The sequence below is a fragment of the Anopheles funestus genome, chromosome 3RL (genome assembly GCF_943734845.2).
Source record: "Anopheles funestus chromosome 3RL, idAnoFuneDA-416_04, whole genome shotgun sequence".
In the NCBI taxonomy this organism is placed as follows: domain Eukaryota; kingdom Metazoa; phylum Arthropoda; class Insecta; order Diptera; family Culicidae; genus Anopheles; species Anopheles funestus.
In genome coordinates this window covers 30,395,288-30,411,872 of record NC_064599.1, presented here as the reverse complement: position 1 = coordinate 30,411,872, position 16,585 = coordinate 30,395,288, and the positions used below count along the sequence as shown (strand labels likewise).

Below are 16,585 nucleotides of genomic sequence, written 5' to 3'. Positions count from 1 at the left end.
ATAAGGATCTACTAGAATCTTCCGAAATTACCTTAGTAGTTAAGGTATTGACATCTAGTATTTACATTGAAGAAGATTAGGGAATAGGATAAGTGTTGGCTCAGAAGTTAGTTCTTTGGAGAGATGACTATGCATTCAATTTTCTATATAATGCTTTTTGGATTAAAATCCAGCATAATATTATCACTTAAAGTTTATCAACAAAAAATGCACAATTTTTGTGAAACATGAACGAGTTACGTCGCACCCGTATGTAACAAAAACATTTTCAATTAGTGTGATGCAACACCATCAACAGACATTAGTGACTCATTCTGACCGTCGGCTAGATTCGGCTAGATCGCTCGTACTTGCAGTTAATTAATCTGCCCAGGATACGCCTAATGAACAAAGTTTAATGTGGGATCAAGCTGTAAGCGCACGCAGCAAAATACTCTCACACACGAAATTCTGTGATCTTTTTGAAGCTCGAGGCCACGAGTGACAACTCGCGTGCAGCGTAACGCATCATATGCAACAGCGAATGTTCTACTAACGGGAACTAAAATTAGACCAGTTGAATGGTGAAAGATAAAGTAAGGTGGTGAAAAGGTTCGTTAGTTATACAATTATTTTTTCTGTGTTTTTTTCCTATTAACAAATGATAACTTTTTTGTTTCAAGTTTGCATGGAAAATTCATTGAACGTTAGTCGATCCATCCAATCTGCTCAATTCCAATCTTGTTTGACGTAACGAGAATAGTTTGAGCAGGGTCAATGAATGTCGTTGAGCTTCCACGGATGCACACGATAGCCGAATGAAGAACGCAACCAGCTGACATGGTAATCCGAACGAATACGAAGCTCATAAGCATCATATGAATGGAAAGTGATCCTGACATCTAACCTTTCAAGCACCGACCAACTAACCGTTCAGTTTGTCCTTCTTTAAAGCTTTTCCTCCGCTGTGAACCTCACACGAGCTTCCCTGTCCGTGCACTAGCCGATGAAATTGAAATATTAAAACTATTAAAACCATCCCCACAGCAAACGGGAACCGGACGGTGAAGCGATGAAGCAACAAATATAAATTACTTCTTACTTTAATTCCTTGCATTCCTCGGCAAACTTCTGGCAGACCGTCGTCTGCTGGAACGTTGCAACCGACCAAACCAAACACCGTACCGAGTTTGGTCCATTGGTGTGGAGAAGTTATCGTTTGCATTTTTACGTTCTTCTGGCTCCCTGGGTATGGAATGGTTTGCAGTGGTGTCGGTTACTTCTTGTCTTGTAGGTACCGACTACCGGAGAAGAGTCGGTAGCAGGTCTACCGTACATTCCCAGTCAGCATTCCACCACAAAATGTCCCATCCAGACACAACGGTTTAGTTGCAATTGGAAAGATGATTTTTTCTCTACTTCACTCACACCAAAGAGAGTTGTGGCTGCTGCTTTACTTAATCGTTTCTTAAACGATGTCCTTTTTCAGTAGCGACTGGATCACTTACACGATTTACTGCTCTCGAGAAGCATAAAAAGCGTATGGCAACATATTTTTGGAAGAATTTAATAAACGTAAAGTCGTCAGTTTCGTTGTTGTGTTTCACCGTGTGAAACAAGAATGTGAATGTTGAATTTGGTAGAAATAAACTGCTTTTTATCGATCGTTCTTTACCCCGTTTCCCGGACTGATCATCATTCACTTACCAAGAACGATGTTTCCATTTGTTTCATTTTCTGTCTCTCTCTCTCTCTCTCTCTCTCTCTCTCTCTCTCTTACTCTCTCTCTCTCTCTCTCTCTCTCTCTCCAGGGTAGCCTTGTTGGGGCTGTACCACAAAAACCGGCCAAGATGAAGATGTCAAAACTCTCCAATCAGACCAACTCGCAGGACCCCCAGGCGGTGAACTCGAGAGTTTTCGTCGGCAACCTGAACACATTTCAGTGCTCCAAGACGGATGTGGAGCGCATGTTCCAGCGCTACGGACGATTGGCGGGTAAGTTTTTGGCAACAAGTTTTTATTGTTTTACCGTTAATATTTTATTGCTGCTTCCATTCGGAACATTTCAAGCGTGATTCCACCATACGAGAGATGCGTTTTAAAGATGTTCTATCTGGGTGTTGTGAGGGTGGAAAATATGAACTCCATTCAATGCGTTTAAAGCTTCAAGCCAATCAAGGGCATTAAACCTTCCCTTTTGCAGCCTAAACATCATTCGAATGGGTGAAAAAATCAATAAACATTTGCTTGCAGCATGGTCAAACAGCATCCGAAGCATGGGAAGTATCGGAAATGGGGAATCAAAAATCAGGGAACTACAAATGTCAACCGACACTTTCCCGGTCGCTTACCATTTTGGAAGCCATTTATCGCATCAATAATTCGGTACGTTTGATGTCCGAGAGCAGTCGCATGGGTTATTCGATTTCTTCCTTTTGCGCTGCCTATAAAGTGTGCTAAAAGTTGCAGAACAAATCGATCAAGATTCGTTTCGAACTGCAACGAAACGGGGCAAGAAAAAAAGAAATAAACTACAAATGGGGTAATTGAATTTACAATAGTCTATTAGGGAAAGTTTCACTTCGAATCGAGACGGTGTCGTCTGCCAACATCGAACGATCGAACATCGTTGCTTGTTGGAAAAGATTTCCACCACTTGTCCACACCGCCATGTAGCTGGTTTGAACGAGTGAAGTATAGGAAAAAAGGCAGGTACAGCTCTACAAAATGAGAACAAATCGATGCCACTCTAGACGTCCAGACGAAAAAGACTAACTATTGAAAGGGGAAGCAACTATGCCGGACCTTGTGAAGGGGAGCATGACTACGCTCGCCGGAAGTGGAACTTGTCGTGTGGATAAGAAAGTGGAAAATCGTCTTAAGAAACTTAATTGTAAGCTTCTTTCAGCAACCATACCCGCTGCAACTCGTGTCAAAGTTCGTCAGTATCAAATGAATGTGTTTCTGCACCGTTTGCCTTCCACTGCAGAGCATGGAAGACGGTTCCAATGTCCAGTGATGTTTTTTTTTGGGTTTTTATTTTTCTAGTGCTAGTGCAGTTGCATTCAGTGCAAAATAACTTTTGCTAGAGAAAAAGAAGGAACAAGGCGTTCAAGAATCAAACTGCTATTAAAGTTAATTTAAAGCATGGAGAATCTATTTTCCAATCGTTTAGCTATTGGAAAGTTGGAAGTTGAAAAAAAAGAAAGTAGAAGGTGGTTTCAATAGAATTACAAAGCAGAGTGTTCGAGAGCATCGAGAACGTTTTGAGTAAGTGAAAGTTTTATGTTGACCGTTTTACCGCAAATTGTAAATCATGAGCTCAAATGATTGAATAAAATGAACGTATTTGTTCTTTGATTTGTGCTGCTGCAATGCTAGAGGGATTGAAAAAAATCAGAAAAATCCGAAACGAAATTTGTTCATTTGTTGGTTGGTTGGTTTTTCCATGATTTGTGCGTTAAGAAAAAAGTCCATTTCAAACAATCTAATTTAATTGGTTTATGCGCACATTATTTTATTAGTCGCACTTTGGAATATATGGTTTTGACTTTTTTGTGTAATAAAATATAAAATAAAACGTACAGAGATTTTTGTATGAAAGATAAAAATGTAAGCGACTATGACAGTCATCAAAAATTAGTCAGATAGTCTGACAGAATCATTCGTAAAATGGTAAAAATGCCACAGGAAAACAATGGAAAATACCATTAAAAACTGCGGAAAAAACAACTTTGAGGAAACTGTAGAAAAATCAACAAGAAACCTCGAGGAAACTCTGGAAAATTCCAATCCAAAACAAACACAACAATTATTGAAAAACTAAAAAATACTTTGTGAAAACATTTGGAAAAATATCCCAAAATGTTAGGAAACTTGCCAGAAAACCTTAGTAACACTGAGGAAAACTCATTAGCAAACAGTTTGAAAAACCCGTAGTAAACTACTGAAAAATTCGGCGTTTTTTCAGAGCAATCGAGTCGAAGAGTCGAAGGCGAGTTCAACTCCGGTTTCGACTCCAGAGAATTATGTAGTTGACTCGGTAGTCACATCCGGAGAGGATTCAGGACTCTAATCCCGAGTTCTCAACACTACACATATCTGATACCGTTGCAATGGCGGCGTGCTAATAGCGACTTCCATTGTGTTAAGATAGGATTTTAGCAATATAAATTTTATATATTACAAATAAAATGGTATTTTACTTGCCCTTTTCAAATCTTTTAATATTAATTATTAGGCATAAAACATAACCTGAGCATTTCGTACAATACTTCAAAACTTCATTCTGTACTACATTACTGCAGTATTATTTTAATTTGTAAAATAGCGCACCTACTCATGAACAGTTCTAAACCCCACTGCGTCATGCACATCGCACCCTCCAAACATTCCTATTAGCTACTAATTCTCACTGCAGCAACATTAATGGACACGGTCCCACTCGACACAAGGTGTATTCACACCTTGTCAAACTGTCATGCACAATGCTGCGGAAATGGCAATGCAATTTCCACTCCATTGCATTTTGCTATTGCTTCGACAGCGAGCGACTTCCACCGAGGGTGATTGTAAATAAAAGTTTATTGCATGCTTTTAATTAGAAACTTTCCTTCTAGTTTCTTTGCAGCAAACGTCGTAAGGGTGTACAGTGCAGTAATAGAAACTTTTTCATTTTTCACGTTTTATTTCTCAGCTCCACTATTCGGTGGCTGATTGCTTGATGATGTTTTGCGCTTTACTGTACATTATTTTCCCACAAAACAACTCAACGGAGGATTCTGGTGGAAAACAGAGGAAGTTAATGTACCTTCCATCGAACGCACGAAATGTAGCTCGATTAGTACATTTCAACTTTCTCTCTCTCTCTCTCTTTCTCGCTATCTCCCTCTTTTTCCCTTAGGCAATAAGAGGGGGGTTTTTCGCTTCTTTTTTTATTTTCTTTACCAAAAGACCAACGACTCTACCTCGGGTTTTTGGCGAAAAAGTTTACGTCCGGAAATCACGATCATTACCGGTCGGTCCCGGATGGGCCCGGTTCACAAAACCCGAGCGACGTATGTTTCCGTTTGCAGGTGCAGTTTGTTGCGAAAAGAAATAAGGCAACTTCTTTTTCACCAACTTTCATGCTTCAACGGCGTTAGGCTCTGGTTTGCATGGTGGTATGAGTTTGCAAAACAGCAAAGGATAAAGCATGCCGGTACAGTTTTACAAGTTTTATCAATTTTTAATATCACTCAACCAAAACGGGGTGTTCCCAGTGTTGACGTTTGAAACCGGGGTTTCAACGAAATTCAGCACTATTTTGATTGCTGTTTTGCGCCTGCAATGCGGCGCCAATTGCAGACAAAGAAACCACCAAATTGTTGCTCGTTAGTTTTACCGATTCATCATAGGATAGGTGGCACCGGGTGTCCCTTGTATGGGTTCCGCACTGTCCACACTGACCAAAGACACCTTCGGTCGACCATTTTGCAGCAGTCTCTGACTGATTGCGTCATTATCACTGGTGCAGTGGAGTTGATGATTTGTTCGCAAAGAGCTCACTCGCAATGGGTACAATGGTAAATAAATCGCATCTAACGAAGCCGTGTGTGAGCGTGATACGACGGATAAAAGAATTCTATCTTGCTAAGCTAAATAAACAGGAATGAATGCAAAAAAAAACGAAACAAACACAAAACCCAGGCGGCACATTTTTTACCTCTCCCTTTAAAAAATGCATCAGATCCACTAATGCAGGATGGTGCAACAAAAAAACTGAAATCGAACCAGAACATCCATCCGACACATCCGACTGGTCTGGTCGAACAGATTACAATTTTCCGAACATGCTGCAGCCTAAAGGTATAAAGCCCTAAAGGGGTGAGGCACACCATCGCCGGGCCAATGAATGGATAGATGGATGGATGTAAAACAATTCCCTCTTAACGAACGGTGGCTCACACTCAGCCTGAAGCGCTCGAAATAATTCCATGCACCATGCCATTGTGGATACGTCAGCGTTCGAACCATGGCGTGCGTTGCATCTTTGTCTCCCGTGTTCGGATTGGATTGAATGTTTTTTTTTGTTTTCGAAAGGTAGAACTTTTTCCTTTTTGGTGCTCCCGCAGCAGGCTCATGTAAAGATAGGGAGATTTGTCAGTTGTATGAAAATGGTAATAAAAAGATATGAGTGAATATGGCCTAACTTCTGAACTAGAGTTAGGTATTGGGCTGAACATCACTGAAGCTTGTCATTTTTAAGGAAATAAAAGTTTACGAAAAATACGAATTTTCCAGTGATTAAGTTGACATTCATCTGGGTGAGTGTGTGGTTGGCTTGTTGCGATCGAAAGGCAATATTTGTTTGATTCAAACCTTCATCTGATTGCATTTCTCCGTATCTGATGGTTTGATTTTAAATAATGTTTTTCTCTTGTTTAGTCTGCAGCATCCGAAAAATCAAACAGTTTTAGAGCATCGAATCAAAATAATTAAATAATCAGAGGCAATCATTTTAATTAGAGGTTTCATATTTTTTCTTAAGTTTATTTTACATAAAAGTACGTCCTAAAAAACGTTACTAAAATTTTTGATAAAATTCCTATCGTCTATTGTTGCACCAGCTACAGAATGTTCATTGCCAAGGTTTTCCATCTCATCATGCCGTTTCAGCTTCTCAAACAAGGCAATGCTTTCGCCAACCATCGTCGGAATGGTACATCTGATCAATGTGGGACGGACGGAAGCTTCGTCAAAACAAAAAAAGAGTTCGAATGTTTGAATCCCAGCGCCAGATAATCCTTTCTCTATTTCTGCCCATGCATGCGTGAATTATTCAGTCGATGAAATTGGGTTTTTTTTTCGTAGTTGTTGTTGCGAGCTACAATATTCGATCGCTGCGTACGAAAAACACAGCGTCAGCGTACAAATGTCCAGCAGCTTCCCACGAGCGAATTTACACTTGGCACACATGTATTGAAAAATGTATCACTTTCCCGCGTGGCCGAACAGCAATCATCCAGCACTTTTCACGTCATTCGAGTAGCTACTTGTATTGAGATGTACTTTTTGTATGAATTTTATTTTCTGTAACGCCTTCACAGGTGGTAAATTCTTTCTGAATTGAATTGTGTTTCTTTTTTTACAACGAGCCACACACGAATGAGCCATTTTCCTATGCTCGATTTCAGCCATTCATCAACATCGAGTGAGTAGTGAAATGGAGATTTGCCATCGTCGATGTGATGTAGTGCGTGATTGAAGTGGGTAAAATTGTGATGGAAATAGGAGTTTTAAATGAGAAGATAGATGCCAGAAAAAAAGAGATTCATTCTCTGTGGGAAAGAAAACATAAAATGATATGAGTGCACGGCTCGGCCTCTGGATTTTGCAGTGCTTTAAATTGAGTCGTAATTGGTGCTTTTTTTGGTCCGCCACATTATCATAAACCTTGTGTATCCATTGGAATTTAGTCGTTAATTTTTTCGTTTTTACTTTCTCGTTTACGCAGGAATTTCCATGCATAAAGGATACGCGTTTGTGCAGTTTACCAATCCATTCGATGCACGGAACGCGTGCCACGGCGAGGATGGCCGAACGGTACTGAGCCAAACCTTGGGTAAGTGTAATCACATGTTTTCAATTTCAAAGATTATGTGTCTATTTTATTATTTTAGTAGAAGTCCAATAAAACATCAATTTATTTCTTACACTTAAATGACATTATTTAATCAAGTTATAAATTAATCCAACTTATGCGCCGTGAAACATGTTGCAGAAGTCCTCTAAACCGCTTCATTCCAATACATTCTCCAGACCTTTTTGGCAAATGCATCAATGCCATCGCCCTATCTCTGTTTTTAACCTTCTCTGTCCCTGTGGACGACCTAATAGGACTTTACGCATTGGGTTGTCCGGTGTCATTTGAATGACATGACTAGCACACTTGTGCCTGACGATTCTAATTCGCTGTACGATAGTGAGTTCTTAATTAAAACATAAAGAACTCTCATTATAGCGGGTCCACCATTGTTCTTGCATACATAGGTGACCAAAAATTCTTCTAGACATCTTATTCTCGAAAGCGGCTAGAACTATATAGCTTCAATATAATCCCAGCTTCGATCATCTCTTTAGGTGTTTTGCATGGAGAAGTTTCCTGAGACTGTAGAAGTACTGTTTGTCAGCCAGGATCCTAGCGCATACCTTTTCATAAATATTGTTCTAGATGCCGACCTTTCCACCAAGAAGTTATGGACGATTTTCACTATGCGTAAGTCAAGCTTTGTTATCCCCTGGTGGTGCCACGATCAATAAGGATTTTGTCGCATCAATCTCCAACACGCGGCTTTCTGCCGCCTGTTCGATCCTTTGATAAGCGTCCGCTACATGGAAGTTCCAATGATTAAGACAATGATGTCTATGTCTTTAGCATAAGTCATGATCTGAATTGACTTATAGAAGATAGTCCTCGAAGTTTCCACCTCAAAATCTCGGATAGTCTTTTGAGGCGGTAGATTGAAGAGAGAAACGACTATCCCATCTCCTTGGCGCAGATCCTTGGTTTAATAAAGGGTCCTGACCCGACATTGAAGTTGGTCGTTGTCATTCGTGCAATTCTAGTAAACTTGGTAGGTCATCCAAAAAAGCTCTTGTTCTATCATACAGCGGCCCAAGTCTATCAAGAGATAAAAGGAGTGGAACTGTTGATCCCCCGTTTTCTCCAAGGTCTGCCGCAAGTCGACCATATAAAAAGGGATTTTGATACAAAAACCAGTGTGATTTGACCAACACTACTTCATAAGGCTATAATATTTAACTTTAATAGTCATGTTTTAGGTGTTCCTAATATAATCCAATCATAACTATGTGTAGCAACGGGAAGCTTTCATGATAACGCTAAATTCATCCAACAAACAATACCTTCGGTTAGCAAAATTGGACCAGCTAAAAATGGATACATCATGTTATGATTATTGCAGCCCAGACCACACACAAAAAACACGTTAGAAACCCGTTTTGTGCCATCCTATACCCATCATCAATCATAGGCTAGGAAATGATAAAAACTGGAAAACTTTCGCTGTCATGTCATACATAAATTATTTGCTTCTCCATCAAATGGAAAACTAATGTCTTCCAGTGTAGATGGAAGCAGACTAGCAAGAGCGCCTAACCGAAAGTGCGTGCCATAACTGTTACGCTTAATGTTGCTTCTTTGGTCGAGTAGTGTTTTGTGCTAACCCTTTTTTTCTTGTATGCGATAAAGGGGAAATTCGTTGCAGGAAGCCAGCAAAATGTTAGCTGAAGTTGGCATGTTTTTGGTAATTTCCACAATGAATGTGTTTTCTGTTAGGCCAAAATGAGGCATGCCGTTTTGCGGGGAATGAGTGTTTCATTTCCGTGAACAAAACGACAAATAAGTTCTTCCTTCCTGGTCATTTGTTTCTTTTAATTTATGACACTCGCAGCACGCATTGGAAGGTCACATGTTGGAAAGGACCATATTTTACTGCTGGCAGTACAGAACGAGCTGTATTTGCAATATGTTTTGGCCAAAAGATACGTTAACGCAACATCGTGTCTTAAATCGCACCCTTTAATTATTTCATATTGGGAGTAAAGTTTATAATAGATTTATTTATATACGTTTTGAAATGTAAAGCCATACAAAATAGTGCAATTCGCTTGATTCACGCATTTCAAACAGATGTCTAATCCAATGCTTTCGTTTAGTATAAATCAACGTACAGAGGACGGGACATTGTTTGCAATAAAATTAAATACCACAAAACAGCATTTACATTCGCAGCTGTTCGTACAGATCACGGTGGTTTTATTTATCCGCATTTTTTTTTGTCTGATGTTTGCTGTTTCTGGTAGTAAAAATATACATGTTTGTGCTATGATTAGCCTTTGCCATTAAAATAGAATCCAATTTGAAGATTGCAGCATGGTGTCCTTCAAAGCAAGTAGTGTTTTTGTGAATAATTTTTTAAGCAAATAAACGTATTCAATTTTCTAACACGTTAAATACTCTGGGTATATTTATAACTCTGAGTTTTATCCAGAAAATTTATGAGTCGACAATGGTTTGGTAGTCGGTCACGCTAGTCGCTGAAGTTGCACTTTAGTCTTATGTCATAAAATTGCAACATTTGCATTCCCGATCACTCCGAAATGTTGGTGGGTTGAAAATGAACCCGTCCAAACTGTCTGCAGTGGATGAAATTATCAAGCAATTAAATTCATCTTCAGACTGATCGCGTCAATGGATATCGTTTCGAATCAAACCAAGACTGTAATCCAGCGTGCGGGAATTGGGAAGGGCGTAATTTATGACGTGTCCAATGCAAACGTGTGTACGTGAGCGAGAGATGGAAATGTTCTAATTTTAAAGTGTCATCAGCCGTTGGTAGATCATCGCACGGTAAGTGGGAAGATGATCGGTGTCGCATGGCCTTGCATATTAGCCATCGCTACCACCAACGACCATCGTCCATTCGGAGCGATATGCCATGTCGGGAAGGCAAATAGGATGAGAAACGATGATGTTCGGTTGGGATGGATTCGTAATGTGCTTACATAACGGTTCTCAACCGTTTATTGCCCGGCAGTAAAAGTGCTATACGGTGTGTGGAATGGTTTCTGCCTTGCAAACAGTGAATGATTGACAGGTGGAAAATTATAGCCACCTGAAGGTGTTGATGATGAGTCAGGGCGAGAAATGATACACTTAGAGTTATTAGAACAAGAGGGAACAAAAGAGAAAAAGAGAGAGAGAGAGAGAGAAAGATAAAACGGAAAAAAATGAAGGTAAACAAACACTTTAGGACAAAGGTGATTAAATAGATTCGTTTAAGCAGAAGGTTGAAAACTGCTTAAAACATCTGGATAAACAAACTGGAAATATTCAGTCAACTTTAAAAAAAAAATTAAAACATCGAACAGGTCAAAAAGCCGTCGTGCTTTAAAAAAACAACAACAAAAAGTATTAAAATTTTGAACTTTTTCTCTATGGTTAAGTTAAAAAAAATCCCTGTGACCCATTGCACTCCCTAGAAGAACACTGATTTTCAATATTGAGGAAAGTTTATTTTCAAGAAAATGTTTATCAAATTGTTTTTCAGAGATAGGACTTTTCAATTTAAAGGCATTCTCCGGGTTTGTCCATATCTGTCCATATTATAAAAATAGTTTGTTGTCTGCTGTATTCTTGGATATGTTGTAATAAGATAAACCTGAATAAGCCCGAAGAGAGCCTTATAACTTTTTTCTTCTAGGCAATTTTATAAATTTAATTTACAACTACTCTTGAATGTGTATGTCGAGAAAATATTCAACACGAATAATTAAGTAAAACGTCTTTAAAAAAATCTCAAATTATTTTTTTTTAAGATTAGGCTGACAATACGGCCAAAGCCGTCATCATGAATTATAAATAAATAAAAAAAAAAAATTTAAGATTGTTCTTGTGTTGTCATTTTGTGTTAAGTTGTGTTTTTGAATTACTTATTCTGAAAAGCATGTTACGGATATCTAGTATTTAGTACAATCAAACTCTATTTAGTGCAAGTACAACTATATGCTATCCTTCCTTCGCAGCTATCAATTTATTTTATTTCCTTATCATCGCGATCCTGTATATTCTGTCAAAAATAGACATCCTGAATCAAGACCAAACATACGATTATAGAAAATCCCATTGCAGACATGTTTGTACTCTTTCTCTCTCTCTCCCTTCTGCTAAACGTTTACATACATTCGACGCATGTTTATTTCTAATCCTGCGATATAATTTCTAAGAAAACGCGACCCATCGTAGACTGGGTCGATGACACACCACCCATCACCATGTCGGCACGTGATGTAAAAAAACGCGTACAACACCAATCGACCACGCTGATCTGGTTTGTTGCGGTGATTTTTTAATCTCGCCTGCCGCCAGTATCAAATCTACTTAATGTTCTTTTATTTTAATTTTCCATTCCACACCAATTGTCACCTCGTGGTGTTGGAAAACTTAACTGTAATAGCCGTGTTTTAAGCATTCATCTATGTCGATTGGTTGCTTCATTCGCGGAACACTGACTGTGGACATTAATAAAGTGACCAGTAAGCGATCGGTTGGTAGATCGGTGCGAAAAGGTGCTTGACAAAAATAGTTGTTACGATCGTCAGGGAAATTTATCTTTCATGTATCGTCCTGACATACCGTTGTACAGTCGTTTAGATAGATCAAGATATATGCCACTGCCATGCTGCCTCACCGGGGGCATAGTAATTCGCAGAATCAAGGCGTCAATGCTCGTCGAAAAATATCATATGTAGCGCATGCGAGGGAAGAAAAGTTTAGGAAAATGTTACCCGCCGACACACATACACACACACGTAATACCATCACGAATGTGGCGCGTCATGGTAAGCAGCATTCGTTCATTGTTTGCGAAATGACGCGAGCATGACAATTGAACTAATTATAATTAGCAAAAACGCGCTTGTTAGTGAACTATCTGCCACGCAGGCACCATACATGGTGCCATCACCTGCCACCAACCGTTCCATCTGGGATAAGGATCGGAAGGAATGGGAACGGGTTTGAAGTTGGTTCATAACTTTGGTCACAACTAAACCAAAAAAAAAACATACATCAGCTGGCAGTTACCGATGGCTACCAGCCAAAGGGAAACGAAGGGAGAGTACGGATGGATCCCCGAGAATGCAGTGAGCCGTGGTGAAACACTAAAATTAACCTCCCCAAAAATGTCGCACGTCTAGCACATGGCTGGCATTGCATTGATGCTGCCCTCATTAACATTCTTTGTGTCGTACCCTCCCGTTTTTTTGACCCTGTTTTTTGATGCGAATTTTTGTTTGATCACACATGTTTTTGTAACCTTTTCTTGCAGATGTCAACATGGTCGCGGAACCGAAACCACACCAAACGGGTCGGAAACGGCAAAACAAATCGAAAACTGGAAATGATTGGTAAGTTTTTAAATTATATTATTTTTTTAGGTTTTAGTTTGTAATCCAATCTACTTCTTACATTAATTTTAATAGGAATTTAATTATTATATTTTTATAAGCTATAATCGCCGAAGTTTAAGCATTTTTTTATCAATTTACTATTTAATAAATTCACCAAACTTTATGTAGGTCAACAAATACAAAATCAATTTGTAAAATCAATAAATTATCAGTAAGAAAGTAAAGAGAAATATCCTTTAGGTGCCAATTAGTTAGGTGAAGCGTTATCCATGCTGCTCGAAAACATTTAACGACAGATAATAAATATTGTTGCGTGAATCTGATTCAGATTCATCAGTCCGAACGAATCTTAGAACAGAATGAATGACTCTATTTTGAAGATTCATGAATCTTCAGTGAATTATGAATCCTTAGAGTTTCGGGACAGCCTGATGATTTATGTGGTTACCCCACCACCCTCAGCACTTTTGAAAGACCAGCCCCGGTCGCCCCTTGTCGGGGCCCCGTAACGTACCGTAAAATTTCTGTGAAGCGAATAATAAAGGATTCATGAATCATTCAGGATTCATTTGAATTTATGAAAATTTATAAACATTTTGGGAGTCGACTTATGATTTGAATGACTCTTCACTGAAGATTCATATGAATGACTCTTTTCAAAATATTCAATAAGCACTAGTAATAAATGCTTCAAAACTAAATAATATATAATATTTAAGTTAATAGAAAAATTACTGAATCATTTGGCCACAATTCTCCACAAAATTAACCAACATAAAGATTTCTTGACATTTTCTTTAGAAAATGTATCACTCACCTTAGATTGTACACTAATGCGTATCAGCAAGAGCAGGATTAATTATTATTCGTGTTGATCGATCACTCGGTCGATTCCTATTGATTACGGATGAACGGCGTTCCGCTGTAATAATACGTTAAAAAGAAGAAAATCTCATGCAGCTTAGTATTTATTACATATTTGAAAAAATGTTGGAAATTAATTTAAGTTCTTCTTCTTCTTGGCTTAACGACCTTACAGGTCACGCCGGCCATTTCTGGCTTACTAGACTTATTTTACCACGTAGCCGGATAGTCAGTCCTTGCTACGGGGGAACGGTCCGGATGGGATTTGAACTCGGTCCGGCCGTGTGGACTGGCGCCGTTTATCACATGCACCACCGGACCGCCCCTGACCGCCCTAATTTAAGTTAAAGTAGGCAAATAAACTAAAAGTATAAACAATTTGCTTATCAAAAAAATTGATCGAATCAAAATATTTAATCGATAATTGAAATTTTTGCATATTTCAAGAATAATCAAATTAAATTTTAATTCAAACTCTTGAAATTCCCAACTCACTGATTTTCTTAATCTTTCTTCCAGGGATTATTACTACGACAGGTAAGTACGGCAGGATGTCATTTCGTTTACCAAACCAAGTGCTTACAACGTGTTTTGCCGATGTTACCAGCTGTTAGCGAACTTCATCACTCATTCACTCATTTAACCGACAGCTAAACTGTTCCGACACCATTCGTTGTGTACACATGATTTAACTAATTGGCTGCTTTTTATGGTGCGCGATGCCTTTTCCCAACCCAAAGCCAACGGGAGAAAACTTCTCCATTCCATCTCCATCCCATTGCCAACAGCTGCCGGATACTCCCGCTATATTGGCCCTTATCTCCTTATGTTTATGTGTTGCGAAAAGTAAAGCAAACAAAAAAAAAGCAAGTCTCAAGCTTTCCATCTTCACGATCACGTTTAATCGTGACGACAACGGAAACACTAACGGCAACCCGGAAAATCATTAACGCCCTTTTCGGGTGAGTGTCGGGCGAAAAGACGATGTTGAACACGGAGGAACATTTATGAAATGAGTTATCATCCCGGTTTCCACGTAATAACGATGCACGGGAGTGTAAAGCTGGAAAATGATGCCGTTAAAAGTTCAAATTTTAAGCCCTTCCTGGACTGGATTTGGGGATGAAAAAAAATCTTCCTTTTTTGTGCGGAAACCATACCAGCGTTAGTTGCGTTGCCACTGTATCTAAAGCGTTTCCGTGTTACTTTTTCTCACTCACGCCACAAGAAATGCAATGAATTTTGAACAGCTAGAACAGTGTTTTGCTTTGCGAGAAAGTGTTGAAAGTGTAATGGGGAAAGATGTAATACCAAACGATACGCTCTTTCACCGGAAAAACGTTCGTTTAAGAGAAAGGAAAAACGATTAACGCATCCAGCGAATGTGCTCCGTCGGAGTGTTACAAAAATATTAGCCCATTTTATGCTGCCAAAGCTGGAGCCAATGTTGTTTAAAGTCAAAGCAGTGTATAATAATACTTTGAATATTTTTTTTTTTCATAAAAAACGAAGGTGTCTTGGAAAAATAAACCACCCAAAAATTGGGTAACGATCCGATGACTTTGGTCAAAATATACCCCAACAGCTAAACTGCTCCACTCTTCGCCCGATTGGCCACAAACCGTCGGTAGGATGAGCTAAAATGAAAGTTTAATCTTTTTATTGCACGCCGGTCATTTTACTCGCCCATTCATATTCATCGTCTAACCGAGCAACCGAGTTTGGGTTTCCACATCCTGGAAGAGAAACAAAGTACTGCGAATCCGCTTTTCCCCTGTGGATAGTTGGCCCAAAAATAAGCAGGAAAAAAAGCATCACTCATGATTGTTCATGCTCGCATGTTCACTTCTTCTGCTGCTGCTACGCTTAAGCTTAACTTTACTGACCCGCAGTAGAGATTGGTCGGTATTAAGTGAGTCAGCAAGCGGGAAAACCTGAACACTGCCTGCACCATTTCCGAGTGCTATCCGTATTGTTTACCGTACGTAAATTGCTCTACGAACTGCTCCAATCTGTTCCAGGGCGTGCAGCTGCCGACTCTCTAATGCAGATGGCTTTATAGTTTTCTTTCACTTTTATGCATTTTCGTAACTCTACTAACCGGAGTTAATCCTTGTGGTTATTAAAGCTTAACACAAGTTTTTTTTTCAGTTCACTTTCACTACGTTCCACTTGACCACCACGGTTGATTATGAAGGTTCCATGGTAGAACCTTCTACGAAGTAGCTATTTATGGGTCATACACATTTGCTGTCGTCTATGAATAATAGTTTATGTAGTTCCTCTAGGAAACAGTTTTGTGTGCTGTATAAATGGGATAAGTTTTTAGCAACTTTACAATTATGTTTGGCTGGTTATCATCCAATGTGAGTTTTGATGTTTTTATAACTCATTAAAGTTTAATTGTCACGTTGATATTGTGGGTGATTATATCGTTATTAAAATTTTAAATTTAACATATTTGTAATGATGGTGAACAACACTTGCACTATTTTTTTAAAGAATCTAAAAGTATGTGTTGGAATTTACAGTTTATAGCACGAAAATATTTGAATTCCATTTTTGAATTTTACAACATAACGATACAGGACAACACTAGGAGCTACATATTTGTATAAATCGGACGCACGAAGTAAGGAATAGGGATAGGTAAAATGAACTAAACGCATGAACTACGAATGAACTTTGTAACCGAACAGAATAAAAAACAGTAGCAAACTGATCCTCTTACGTGCAACACATCTTTTCTCAAAATATCACCTTAATC

General features: G+C 38.9%; 1 protein-coding gene and 1 long non-coding RNA gene across 5 annotated transcripts in view; one reads left to right on the top strand and one right to left on the bottom strand.

Annotated features, from left to right (window-relative positions):
• Nucleotides 1–16,585, bottom strand: part of LOC125767932 (uncharacterized) — a 160,349-nt gene that overhangs the window by 75,526 nt on the left and 68,238 nt on the right. Inside the window, exon 2 of one of the 3 annotated variants that reach the window (XR_007418835.1) lies at nucleotides 13,772–13,876. The exons of 1 other annotated variant lie outside the window; for it this stretch is intronic. This is a non-coding gene — a long non-coding RNA (uncharacterized LOC125767932). Of the gene's footprint in view, nucleotides 1–13,771; nucleotides 13,958–16,585 lie in introns of those variants that run through there. One more of the 3 variants, XR_007418836.1, reaches the window with a different exon arrangement.
• Nucleotides 1–16,585, top strand: part of LOC125767892 (uncharacterized) — a 71,230-nt gene that overhangs the window by 33,269 nt on the left and 21,376 nt on the right. The window contains exons 2-5 of one of the 2 annotated variants that reach the window (XM_049434852.1): nucleotides 1,796–1,974; nucleotides 7,475–7,582; nucleotides 12,873–12,951; nucleotides 14,338–14,355. In XM_049434852.1, the coding sequence (XP_049290809.1) occupies nucleotides 1,830–1,974; nucleotides 7,475–7,582; nucleotides 12,873–12,951; nucleotides 14,338–14,355 (350 nt within the window). In that variant the 5' untranslated portion in view covers nucleotides 1,796–1,829. Of the gene's footprint in view, nucleotides 1–1,790; nucleotides 1,975–7,474; nucleotides 7,583–12,872; nucleotides 12,952–14,337; nucleotides 14,356–16,585 lie in introns of both variants that reach the window. The other variant, XM_049434853.1, reaches the window with a different exon arrangement.